At 44.5% G+C, this 14,458-nt stretch overlaps 1 protein-coding gene across 2 annotated transcripts in view; it reads left to right on the top strand.

The window, feature by feature from the left end:
* The window catches only part of COL4A3 (collagen type IV alpha 3 chain), a 129,362-nt gene that overhangs the window by 55,398 nt on the left and 59,506 nt on the right, over window positions 1-14,458 (top strand). For both annotated transcript variants that reach the window (XM_084779821.1, XM_084779822.1), the window contains exons 3-11: window positions 4,489-4,578; window positions 7,831-7,875; window positions 9,263-9,307; window positions 9,918-9,980; window positions 10,585-10,638; window positions 11,335-11,361; window positions 12,309-12,386; window positions 14,097-14,159; window positions 14,281-14,316. In XM_084779821.1, coding sequence (XP_084635947.1) covers window positions 4,489-4,578; window positions 7,831-7,875; window positions 9,263-9,307; window positions 9,918-9,980; window positions 10,585-10,638; window positions 11,335-11,361; window positions 12,309-12,386; window positions 14,097-14,159; window positions 14,281-14,316 — 501 coding nt within the window. The remainder of the gene's footprint in view (window positions 1-4,488; window positions 4,579-7,830; window positions 7,876-9,262; window positions 9,308-9,917; window positions 9,981-10,584; window positions 10,639-11,334; window positions 11,362-12,308; window positions 12,387-14,096; window positions 14,160-14,280; window positions 14,317-14,458) is intronic.

Below are 14,458 nucleotides of genomic sequence, written 5' to 3'. Positions count from 1 at the left end.
CTAAACATGAGAGAAGAAATTAAAACAACTTGATTCTCTCGCTTCGACACAAACATTGAAACCCACAGACGCTGTGTCGCAGCGCTGGGATAAGACCGCCCCCTGGTGGCGAAATTGGCAACAGCCCTCTAGTCGAAACAAAATTCAAAGCCCAAATTGCAGAGTTGAGGGAAAAAGGATGCTGTGAAATCTCATCAGTTCGCTCCATTAACTCTCAATTTATGACATTTAAGACCGGGGCAGAGCTAAAGTATTTCTGTTTGTTTACAATCCCCTTCCTCAAAGACATTAATTATTCAACAATATTGAAGAATTAAAAATGTGTTACAGAAAGCACACAATGTTTATATACCTATATGCTAATTGTGACAATCATTTTATCTATAGATAGTATATATACAATTTTCTTGCACTAGGGTCCCCCTTTCCAGAAGCTATGAATGTAGCATGTTCACATTTACTTGGAATGCATTCTTTGTTCTTGAACTTCTATTCAGGCATATGTGGAGACCCAGATACGTGGAAGATGCAGTTTTAAGACATGAGAGTAATTGAGTGATGAGAGGTCTCTAGAAAATCCATGTTTTTTTCTCTGTTTATTGGGTGTGCTTGCCTATGTAATGTAAAGTAGCAGGCCTTTGATCTTTTTGTGGGTCTATCTATCACTCTACCTACCTATCTACCTACCTATCTACCTACCTACCTACCTACCTACCTATCTACCCACCTATCTACCTACCTACCTACATATCTACCTACTTACCTATCTACCTACCTACCTACCTACCTACCTATCTACCTACCTATCTACCTACCTACCTACATATCTACCTACTTACCTATCTACCTACCTACCTACCGATCTACCTACTTACCTACCTATCTACCTACCTATGTACCTACCTACCTACCTATCTGCCTACCTACCTATCTGCCTACCTACCTACCTACCTACCTATCTGCCTACCTACCTACCTATCTACCTACTTACCTATCTACCTACCTACCTACCTATCTACCTACCTACCTACCTACCTACCTACCTACCTACCTACCTATCTACCTACCTACCTACCTATCTACCTACTTACCTACCTACCTACCTACCTACCTACCTATCTACCTATCTACCTACCTATGTACCTACCTACCTACCTATCTACCTACCTATCTACCTATCTACCTACCTATCTACCTACCTACCTACCTATCTACCTACCTACCTACCTACCTATCTACCTATCTACCTACCTACCTACCTACCTACCTACCTACCTATCTACCTACCTACCCACCTACCTATCTACCTACCTACCTATCTACCTACCTACCTATCTACCTACCTACGTACCTACCTACCTATCTACCTACCTACCTATCTACCTACTTACCTATCTACCTACCTACCTACCTACCTATCTACCTACCTACCTACCTACCTACCTACCTACCTATCTACCTACCTATCTACCTATCTACCTATCTACCTACCTACCTACCTACCTACCTACCTATCTACCTACCTATCTACCTATCTACCTACCTATCTACCTATCTACCTACCTATCTACCTACCTACCTACCTATCTACCTACCTACCTACCTACCTATCTACCTATCTACCTACCTACCTACCTACCTATCTACCTACCTACCCACCTACCTATCTACCTACCTACCTATCTACCTACCTACCTATCTACCTACCTACGTACCTACCTACCTATCTACCTACCTACCTATCTACCTACTTACCTATCTACCTACCTACCTACCTATCTACCTACCTACCTACCTACCTACCTACCTACCTATCTACCTACCTATCTACCTATCTACCTATCTACCTACCTACCTATCTACCTATCTACCTACCTATCTACCTATCTACCTATCTACCTACCTACCTACCTACCTATCTACCTACCTACTTACCTATCTACCTACCTATCTACCTACCTACCTACCTATCTACCTACCTACCTATCTACCTACCTACCTATCTACCTACCTACGTACCTACCTACCTATCTACCTACCTACCTATCTACCTATCTACCTACTTACCTATCTACCTACCTACCTACCTATCTACCTACCTACCTACCTACCTATCTACCTACCTACCTACCTATCTACCTATCTACCTACCTATCTACCTATCTACCTATCTACCTACCTACCTACCTACCTATCTACCTACCTACTTACCTATCTACCTACCTACCTATCTACCTACCTACCTATCTACCCACCTACCTACTTACCTATCTACCTACCTACCTACCTACCTATCTACCTACCTACCTATCTACCTACCTACCTATCTACCCACCTACCTACCTATCTACCTACCTACCTACCTACCTACCTACCTATCTACCTACCTACCTACCTATCTACCTACCTACCTACCTACCTATCTACCTACCTACCTACCTACCTATCTACCCACCTACCTACCTACCTATCTACCTACCTACCTACCTATCTACCTACCTACCTATCTACCTACCTACCTACCTATCTACCTACCTACCTACCTACCTACCTACCTACCTATCTACCTACCTACCTACCTATCTACCTACCTACCTATCTACCTATCTACCTACCTACCTACCTATCTACCTACCTACCTACCTATCTACCTACCTACCTACCTAGGGGTCCTACCTTACCTATCTACCTACCTACCTACCTACCTACCTACCTACCTACCTACCTACCTACCTACCTATCTACCTACCTACCTACCTACCTATCTACCTACCTACCTACCTATCTACCTACCTACCTACCTATCTACCTACCTACCTACCTATCTACCTACTACCTACCTACCATCTACCTACCTACCTACCTATCTACCTACCTACCTACCTACTACCTACCTACCTACCTCCTACCTACCTACCTATCTACCTACCACTACCTACCTACCTACTATCTACCTACTACCTACCTACCTACCTACCTATCCTACTACCTACCTACCTACTTACCTACCTACTCCTATCTACCTACCTACCTCCTACCTATCTACTTACCTACCTACCTACTTACCTACCTACCTACCTACCTACCTACCTACCTACACCTACCTAACTACCTACTACCTACCTACCTACCTATCTACCCTACCTACCTACCTACCTACCTATCTACCTACCTACCTACCTATCTATCTCTACCTACCTACCTACCTACCTACCTACCTACCTACTTACCTATCTACCTACCTACCTACCTATCTACCTACCTACCTACCTATCTACCTACCTACCTACCTATCTACCTACCTACCTACCTACTTACCTATCTACCTACCTACCTACCTACCTACCGACCTATCTACCTACCTACCCACCTACCTACCTACCTATCTACTCACCTACCTACCTACCTACCTACCTACCTATCTACCTACCTACCTACCTACCTATCTACCTACCTACCTACCTATCTACCTACCTACCTACCTACTTACCTATCTACCTACCTACCTACCTATCTACCTACCTACCTACCTACCTATCTACCTACCTACCTACCTATCTACCTACCTACCTACCTACCTACCTACCTATCTACCTACCTACCTACCTATCTACCTACCTATCTACCTACCTACCTGCCTACCTATCTACCTACCTACCTACCTACCTACCTATCTACCTACCTACCTACCTATCTACCTACCTACCCACCTATCTACCTACCTACCTACCTGCCTGCCTGCCTGCCTACCTATCTACCCACCTACCTACCTACCTATCTACCTACCTACCTACCTATCTACCTACCTACCTACCTATCTACCTACCTACCTACCTATCTACCTACCTACCTACCTATCTACCTACCTACCTACCTATCTACCTACCTACCTACCTATCTACCTACCTACCTACCTACTTACCTATCTACCTACCTACCCACCTACCTACCTACCTATCTACTCACCTACCTACCTACCTATCTACCTACCTACCGACCTACCTACCTATCTACCTACCTACTTACCTATCTACCTACCTACCTACCTATCTACCTACCTACCTATCTACTTATCTATCTATCATCTATCTATCTACTTACTGCATTTTCCAATTATATCAATGTTGACCAAATTAACTGCTGGCCTTGACTGTTGAAGACCATATCCAGTATTCACATTCATGGGAAGGTTGTTGTTGGTGAAACCATTTTACTCATTTCTACAAGGCACTTCCCTATACTGTCCTTTCATTTCTTGGTCTCTTTCCCTCTAACCTCTGTCCTGAGTAGGTCCACCATCTGGGAAAAGCCTCTAAAGGACAAGGCTGTGGATATATGTCACTAGATGATGGCTTTCTTGGTGTTGAGTGCTAATGCTTGACTCTTAGATCCAAGGGAAGAATGTCACAAAGAAAAGAAGGCTGGGAGTGGCAGTGTGGGACACTGGATAACCGCCACCAGCTTCTTGATTCATTTTGGTCTTAACAGGGGGAAAAAGGCTTTCCTGGATTCCCTGGCCTTCCTGGCCAGAAAGGATTTCCAGGTCCTGAAGGCTTTCCTGGACCACAGGGACCCAAGGTATGTTAGCGTCCGTGCGTGGGGAATCCTCTGACCACCTAACCCATTTTCATGCCCACCACATAAGCCCCATCTTGGTCACCTGGTGGGTAAGGACAAATCCTTGGTTTCCTCTCTTAGCTGAGCTTTCAGAACTGCATTTTTTGAAATTTTTTATTAATTTATTCTTGTTACATCTCAATGGTTATCCCATCCCTTGAATCCTCCCATTCTTCCCCCCTCCCATTTTTCCCCTTATTCCCCTCCCCTATCACTGTTCCTTAGGGGGATTTCCTCCCCCTGTTTACCCCCACCGCCCCACCCCAGTCCCTGTGTGGCTTCCCATTAACCCAGCGAGACTTCTCTTACATGGGAGGATGAGGTCTTTCCCCTGTCACTGAACACCTGTCCATCCACCTGTGCCCTGACCTCTGGGATTCCCACCATGACCTTAGTCCAGCAACACTTCCTCTCTAAGGAAACTCTGAACCATGTTTTTGATGCTGGCTTTTTTATTTATTAAACCCAAGAGAGGGTTTACTAAATGACTGGGAACCGCCAGATCTGCCTATCATTCCTTCCTACAAGGGATATTAGCTAGAGGGACATGCGGGCTGTCAGACAAACCAACTCACTTCCCTTCCCTTGCCTCCAGCAAGCTGTGAACTAATAAGCTATAACAGATCATTGTAATTGAACTCTGTGGAGTCTTTTAACATCCCACCCTGTATTGACATATACGAGAATAGTACATAGAATACCTCAGTGATGGATTTACTCCACATCAAGCACTGACACAATTGTTCCTCCCTGTATGTCATTTACTCCTCACGTTGGTCCTGTGGTGCCAGTGCACAGAACTCAAGGAAGCTTTTCTGTTTACCACTTTGTTATAAGGACAAGCGTGAACAGACACACAGACATAAGCATTGGGTGCCCAGAAGGTCCCGGTGCAGGCACTTCCAGTGTCTCCATCTCCTGGCACAGAGTTCCCAGTAATCATCTCGGAGGATTCTTGTGGAGGTTTTCCTCTAGGGGACAGGATGCACCCCTAATTCAGTCTCTAGCTTCCCTGCTTCCTACACAATGGGGCTGCAGGTCGAGTTCCCACATTTCTAATTGGAGTTTGGCTTTTCTGATGACCAGCCTGCCCTTAGCCAGGAACCCATCAAAAATCCCCTCATGGAAAGACGTTTATTAATGTGTCAGGGAACTCAAAGGGATTTGGAAACTCTGTATGAGGGGTCAAATATTAGGACTAGAGACAATCGTTGTACCACAACCTGTCAGGGAGAATGAAGGAGCTTAGGAGCTATAAGGCAGGCACTGCGGGCAGAGCCACGTATCTGTTTACTACCCTAAAGCAACCAGACTCATATTTACAGTGTATAAAAACAAGTCTGATTCCCAGGCATTCTGCCATTTCCGTCTGCATCATCCACATCAGCCTTCTCCTTCTCTGTTTTTTTTTTCTTCTTCTTCTTCTGATGCTAATTTAGAATTAGCTGGGATGGGGAGATGCTTGCTATACAAGTACGAGGACCTGAATTCAGATCCCCGGCACCTCTGTAAACTTGGAGCGTGGCACTGTGCTTCTGTAAGCCCAGGGCTGGAAGCAGAGGGCGGAGACAGGCGACTCCAGTAAGTTCTCAAGTCAGTGTGCTTGAAAACAGAAGATGGAGAGACAGTGATAGAGGAAGATATCCAATGCCAAATCTGGCTTACACACACACACATATAAAACATGCACACACGTGCACACACACACACATACATATATAAAACACACACATGCACGCGCACACACACATTTTAAAAACTCATATTGTGGGCTGAGACTGATTTTCTGTTTAACACATTTAGGGCTTGGGCTTGGATTGCCCTTCATTTCACTGGTAAAAGGATTTCTGACACGGGAAGCCTGCAGAGAGATTAGCTGAAGCTTCATTTGTTTATTAGTTTTTTCGAGCCAGGGTTTCCCTGTATAGTCTTCACTGTCCTGGAACTTGCTCTGTACATCATACTGGCCTCAAACAGAGATGCACTTGTCTCTGCCTCCCAAGTGCTGGGGCTAAAGGCGTATGCCAGCATGGCGCAGCAAGAGCTCCTTTTCTACTTTATTCTCTGTACTCTGCTCTGCTTGCTTGCCTTCAGCACTTCTTTAGGAATACCGGTTGCAATTATAGTGTCATCACCACACTTCATACGGATTGCATGATGTACAAATATCCCATAAAACTAACCAAGAAAATGCCTGTCCTGTCATGAAATCTCATTTTCAGGCACAGCTTAGAGACACATATAGCTCCAAAGGAGGACTCGATCAAAGGCGAAGAAACAGAGAACATTAAAATCTTGCCAAAATAGTTTTCAGATTTAAAAGCTTCCATTCTCAGAATTATTTTCTGCACGAGAAGATTTACAACAGAGAAGCAACACCTGCAAATCTATCTTCTTTTCTGCCCTCTGCATAACACAAAACATCTCCCACAAGGGCAAGAGACAGCCTTGACCATGGCCTTGCATCCAGGAATTCCACCTCAGAAGGGAACGGCCGACTTTGGCCTAATAGTCTAATCTCACAAGACTCTGTAACAACCATTCCAAATCAAAAAGAAAAAAACTAAACCTCTCTGGAATGAAGGAAATAGCTTTTGAACAATGGTGCTCTCACAGCAAGTGGCTTAGTTAAAATATTCTCCATTTAAGGTTATTCTCTATGAAAGGGGCGGGGGGCTCAAACCAAGACTCACTGTGTGCTGGAAGTCACATCGTCTCTGGCACACGCAGTCCTCACTCTGTTATTTATTTACTCATACATGTCAGGTACATTTCGTTACACAGTGTTTCTTCTGCACAGAATCGCCAGCTGCTGCTCTCCTGTGTGTTCTTCCTTATCAGACCTCAGCAGCTGCTTGGCCACTGTGGCTCTTTCACGGGCTCACAGTGCTTTCCAGTGCAGGAGAACCCCAACAGAATCCCGTTGAAATAGGGACTGGGAGGAGAATTAGAGGTGGGACTTCTGTATTTATACCAAGCTCCCGGGTTGACGCCAAGTCACTGGTCATTTGTCCCTGACCCCACTTTGAGTAGCAAGGGTTTAAATGCAATTTTGTTTGTCCCATTCCAATTGGTACTTGATTGGAGGCAGCAAGTGATCAAACTTTATCGATAATGAAATAATCATGAGAGCAAAACTGCTCAGCCAGGAGACAAGATGGGGGAAAATGGTTTTTTACTATACTGACTTTCCCTTTTTCCACTTGTATCTAGGGCTCTCCAGGACTTCCAGGACTCACTGGTCCCAAAGGCATCAGGGTTAGTAGTCCAACCCATCCATTCTGATTGCTGGCTGGATGCACTTGCTTCTAGCGGTAAACACTATTCAAACGTCAGTGCGGAGTAAGTACATCGTGTCTGGCTCCAGAGATGGAGCCTGAGAACAGGAAAACTAACGTGCAGGCTGAGGCCAAAACCATGGTAACTACCATAAGGACAGACATAAAGTGATGGGGGAAGGGCGCAAGGGACCTTTGTAGAGAGGTGAAGGTGCCTGACCGAGGTGGAACTGTATGAAGTGACTGTAATTACGCCAGTCCCGAGGGGTCATGCCTAGCATCCCTAGTGACAAGGCAGGAGCATTGGGAGTTAGGGACAGCATGACTCAAGAAGGAAGGAAGGGAGGAAGGAAGGAAGAAAGGAAGGAAGAATATGTATAAAAATTTGCCATGATTTTCACAGAAGACATAAACATTTTCCTACATGCAGAATATACCTTAAAACTTAATTTCAGTCAGGTATGGTAACTCACACCTACAACCTCAGCACTCAAGAGGCTGAGGCAGGAGGATTGCTATAACCTCAAGGTTGGGTCGCCTAGTGATAGTCCCAGACTAGCCTGGGCTACACAGTGAGACCTTGTATGAAGGAACAAACAAAAAAGAATCCTCCACAACCAAAACAACGCCCCCTTTAAAAGCTTTATAAGTAAAACTTTCGACAGAGGAAAGTGCTTGAGGTGCACCTCTTATTACCTGAGTTCAATACCAGGGTCCTACTTTATTTTTTAAGATGCTGGACTCAGGAGTGCACAATCCCAGCACTCATATATCCAGATAGGAGGTGGAGCTAGGATAGAGGGCTGGCTAGCCTGGAGTGTGCAACACGGCAGAAGTATTAAGAGAGGCCCTGCCCCAACAAGGGGAAGAAATAGAACAAACTCACTAGAAGTTCTCCACTGACCTCTGCAAGTATATGCAAGTGGCATATATATCACAAATACCACACACATGCGCATGCACACACACACACAAAGACAGATAAATACATACACATGCACACACACAAACACACATGCACACGCACACGCACACACACACTCTGCAGTTCTATGAATGGAAGGTAGAGACAGAAAAGCCATAAGCTGCAAGCCAGCCTAGGGTATGCACATGATGCATGTGACACCAGCCTAGGCTACATACATTGCAAGGCTGACTCTCACAAAACAAAACCAAAATTTAAATAGTTGTATAAAGGCAAGATGTACAAAGATTTTTTGAAGACTTTTTTTTTGTAATCATTTTTTATATACTCAATACACATAGTTGCAAAAAATGATTACTGAAATAGCAAAAGTTTTATGTTTATAAGATGACCATTTTTAACTGTTTTTCTCTCTACCCTTTCTTCTTTTACTTACAATTAGGGAATAACTGGATTACCAGGATTTTCAGGTCCTCCTGGACTTCCAGTAAGTAACGAGAAGTGTGTGTTTGTGTGTGTGTGTACATTGTATATGTCTGTACGTATGTGTGGTGTGTATGTGTGTACTCTCGCTGACATGTTTATCCTATTAGAGACATTAGGACAGTCACGCAAGGAAACAGTTCTGACATGCTCTTTATAAGAAGAAACTGTACCCTAGGGCTAATCATGGCAGAGTGTGGATTTGTGTGACCTCTAAGCAGAACTGAGTAGAGTGCCCTGTTTGTAGCATAGAACAATAGAACAATGACGTAGTTCCTCTCCGCCTATGGCTCTTCCTAGTCCCACCCTTAGTCTCTTGCTTGGAAGCATGCCATGTAATTCCATTTTCTGCTTTCTATACATTTGTTTTATCTAAAACATCCACATTTATCCACCAGTCTTTATCTTAGCTAACCGATTTTGTCTGCTATGATATTTAAATTATACCTAAAGTCTACAATTGAACTTTGGTACGTAAGCCTTTAAGCAGCGACTTCTAGCTAACAGCTGTTTAAACTTGCCCATCATTTCCCTTGAGTCCTGACTCTTTTGCAGGGTTCGGGTCTTGCGATGCTTTCTCTGTCTTTATCAGTGAAGTCTTGCTCTTGTCCTAGGGCATGCCAGGCTACCCTGGGCCTCACGGGCTAGCTGGTTTACCAGGATGCAATGGTTCTAAGGTACGTCATGTTTGCACAGATGATTAATGAGAGTGTTGATGAATAAAAAAGTCAAGGTTAAGTACAGTGAGATGGAAGTCAACTTTAGGAAACATGATTTTGAGTGGCAATTTCTTCCTCTCTTCTTACGCATGGTCTTAAAGGAGTTTTCCAATCAGCTCCCACAAAGGCTCAGCTTCTTACTCACATCAGAGGTTGTAGATATCAATCAGAGACTAAAGCCTTGGGGGCAAAGTTAGTGTCTGGAATGGAAGTTTGAACTTTGCAGGGCTCACTCTCCTCCTTTTTGTCCTAACTGAGCCACTGTCTCCCCGAGCATAGTGATCGGGAGTGAACTAGTTACTAAAGTTCCAAGAAGCAGCAATTAAAAAGTTCCTGGCACAATTAGGCTGCCATTTATGCACAATTTGAGAAGCAGTAGACCCTGATCTTATTCTCAATTAAGATAATGGTTTCTGGCCCTCAGCCTTTCAACCAGTAGCCACCAGGAATTTGAATTGGTTTGCCTAGATTTGTCCCCACAGGGTTGGAGGTGAGACACGGGGATAGCTCTGGGCTGTTCTGGTACAACTAACAATTTGGACAAACCTACCATGTCTTCTAGGGTGAGCAAGGATTCCCAGGCATTCCAGGGACGCCAGGCTACACAGGACTGCCGGTAAGTTCGCATCCCCAACTCCACATCACAGACATGAATTATAAATAAAAGGTGTCCATTCCACATGCTGTGCACACAAGGCTCTCGTGACATTGGGAAGGCTGGGATATTATCTGACACTGAGGAAAGAGAGATGGGCAGGGGGAGAAAGAAATGGAAGAGGAAGGGAGGAAGAATGAATCATAAAGTCAGGTTTAGGCATTAAGAATATTAAGATCAAGTTTAGGCATTAAGACTTTGCTTTGCTTTTGATGTATCCACATAAAGAAGGATAATAAGCAGATTGCCTGGGGGAGAGTGTGAGGACAAGTTACCAGCATCTCCGAGTGAGAGCAAAGAGAACAGAGCTTCAGAGATCAGACTTCCCTCTAGCATATAACTTCTAAGTCAAGGGGGATGAGCCGAGAAACGAGAAAAGGCCCGAATGGCGGAGAGAAGCCCAGGAAGAGTGTAGTCTGGGCACCTTGGGGAAGATGGACTTCAGTAGATTTGCAGGCAAGATGAAAGAGAGACTGGCTGTGACAGATAGAGGCAGAAGATGAAGAAGAAACTGTTCGCCTGTTGAAAATCAGAGAGCTGAGCGTGTTGAAAGCCAGTGACAAAGTATGGTTAGGAAGCAAAATACGAGAGTGGGGACAAGGCCAAGTGCACGAGCTTCCTCGGACTCTAATGGTTAATACACTGCTTCTTTCCTAGGGTCCTGATGGTCTGAAAGGACAGAAGGTGAGTCATTTGTCCACTACTGTTATTGAAGGTCTCTAAGCATGTGCATAACAGGACTTCGATTAACTAATGAAATATAAACTATTACACACAGGCCTCATCAACCAGGTCTTGCTACTAATAATTCAGATACCATAGGAATTACAACATGGTACCTTTCTCCTAGTGAGCAATTTCCTCTCACTTTTGTCATAGACGGACAGTCTTTGGGTCAATTACATCATCTTTTAGGGAAGGAGGATCTAGGAGAAGGGAACTGACCTCCTGTTCCAAACTCCATGTTCTAGGTCAGAACTTGCTAACAATATAAGTATCTAAGGAAATGTAGGAAATGATTTATTATCCCTAATCTTCCCCTCCTACCACAGTAAGTTGTCAGTTTCAAAAAAAAAGTACAAAAGTGGGAAGAGGGGCTTGTGAAGCCCCGCCCCTGCCTGAGGATCTGTGAGCAGCTGAGGTTGCTGAGGAAGTAGAAACATTTTCCTTGATGGCACAAGCACTGGTCATTTGTCCATGCTCCCATAACTAGTGTCTCAGTCATTATTAGGTCAACTCACTGGCTACACACACACACACACACACACACACACACACACACACACACGGAGAAGAGAGATGTGAAAGTGTGTGTAGGGGGGGGTGTCTATAATCATCAGGAGTGTGAGAGGGATGGGTTAGTGAGGAGGGGATATGACCAAATTGCATTATAGAGACAAGTGCATAAATGTCGAAATGAAACTCATTATGTACAATTGATATAGGGCAACACATTTTATTAAGCTTTTTGAGTTCTTCAAAATAGAATAACTGCAAATTTTTAACACTTCTCTAAGTATGTGCCTCCCAAACACTCTCGTCTGGAATGGGTAAAGCCTTCAGTAAGTATTTATGGGTTTTTTTTTTAAATACAAAGTTGACTGGAGTTGATGACTGCCTCTGTCTTCAAGGGTGAGCCTGCTCAAGGAGAAGACAGGGACTTCAGTGGGAAAGGTGACCCTGGGCCTCCAGGGCACCCAGGGTTCCAGGTATGACACTTCTAGAAGGTGCTGTCATTCATAGTCATATTGTTTCTCTACCTATCTCTATTTAGCCCTCCCTCCCTCCTTCCTTCCCTCCCTCCCTCCTTCCTTCCCTCCCTCCCTCCTTCCCTCCCTCCCTCCTTCCTTCCCTCCCTCCCTCCTTCCTTCCTTCCTACCTCCCTCTTTCTTCTTTTCTCTCCTAATCTACAATGCCCATCTCATATGCACTGTATGTATATGCACCTCATAGCATTGACCTCATTAGGAGAAGCAATATGCTGATATGCAAAAAGGACACTATGTATGTCTTTTAGTGTCTTAAGTCTCTGTCACTCGGTCCCTAAATGTAAGAGTATTCAGGGAAGGCTTCCATTTCTCTGTACTGGCTGAAATCAAGGATGAGTTCATATCATGCACTGACTATCACCTAAAACTGTAGTGTAAAGAACACCCTGGTTTCAATATTTACAGAGCATTTTTTAAAGGTTTTATTGATGTGTAGCTCCCTTCTCTTGAACAATGAATCGTTTGCTTCAGTGGTTCATCTGGAGCTAGCCTGGAGGTATTCCACAACAGACCCAACGAGACAGGCTATTCGGGGCTTGTGTATACTTTGTGATCCACAAGGCCCCTTAGGTAAATACATACTGTAATTGCTAAATTTCAGGCTGATGAACCAAAAGTAACTTAACTTAGTTCAGAATTAGGTGTGGAAATTTCTGAGATGAGACTGGATATTTGCTTCAGTGAATTGGAGTTTGAGTTGAAACCCTGGGTGTGCTCATAACAGTGAGCCAGGCCAACTGTGGTAAGCTGTGACGTTGGACTTGGAGCTGACCGGTCACAGGAATGTGGCTAGGGGCTGGCATATGCTTCTGAGAGAGGCATAGGATCATTCTGGATCCTTTGCTTAGGAACCAATCATGCAGAAAGGAGAGCAGTGGATATCTCCGTCAGGATCCTCCGTGCACTATTTACTACACAGGTGCTGAAGAAGACAGTGCAATGCATTTCTATAGGGAAGGTTTCTTAGATGCCAGTTATGCAGTTATGTATAAGTTATGCAGCAGGATTAACTCTCGGCTCTAGGGCCCAGATGAGCCAAAAACCAGTTCTAAAACTTCTTACCCCCTTGGAATCTATATTCTAATGGGTAGACAGAAAAAACCAACAGTCAATGACTGTACCCTGGGTTACAACGTAGTGAATGCCAAAGAGAATGAAAATGAAGAAAAGAGGGAAAGAAAATGAACCCGGAAGGAAGACTCCAATCCTGGGTACACTGAGAAGGAGCTCAGAGCTCCAATGTCGGCATTCAGAGAGGGCCAGCCACAGATATAAGAGAGGGAAACAGTTATTCACACAGATAGAAGGGAAACTAGGCAGGAGAGCTGCAGGTGGAAACAGCCTTAAAGGAGGAGGAAAAACACAACTGTCCAAATACAGGGAGGTAGGGAAAGACAGGGAAGGAGGAAAAAAAACCCTGAACACTGCCCAAATCAAGAAGTATCACTGACCACACACCTGTATGCAGTAGCATGGGATGTGCCAGGTGTCTGTTGCCCACAGCAATATGTTTGAAATTCCCTGTAGGTGGCTGCAGTCACTCAGAGGGGAGGCGGTACACTCATGTGATTTCCTTAAAACATCACTACGTCTAACTAATGGGCTTTGTCATTAATTAATGACTACATTAAATTTGCTCTTCTCTTCAAGGGTTTTCCAGGCCCCCCAGGTTTCCCAGGGCCTGCTGGTCCACCAGGTCCTCCGGGACTTTATGTGAGTATGAAGTCACTGCTGCTACGCACTCTAAATGTATATATTGGTGATAGCAAAGTGTTTAGAGACTTCTCTGCCTGAAGGAGATTCCTGCTGTAACTTTTATTTATGACTTTTCTAGGGCTTTCCAGGAGCTATGGGACCCAGAGGACCAAAAGTAAGTCTAAGTTCCTACTTTGTAGTACTGAGTGCACCCTAGCCAGTCCAAAAGCCTAGCGGACCACTGTGGGTACCTCCTTGGGGTCACAGGAGTCCCAGCAGGAGAGGCCACAGGACCAGCCGTGACTTAATCCCTGACC

Source organism: Acomys minous (assembly GCF_964271855.1).
Source record: "Acomys minous genome assembly, chromosome: 4".
Taxonomy (NCBI): domain Eukaryota; kingdom Metazoa; phylum Chordata; class Mammalia; order Rodentia; family Muridae; genus Acomys; species Acomys minous.
Note: the sequence above shows the minus strand (reverse complement) of the source record. Positions and strands in the feature narration are given on the sequence as shown.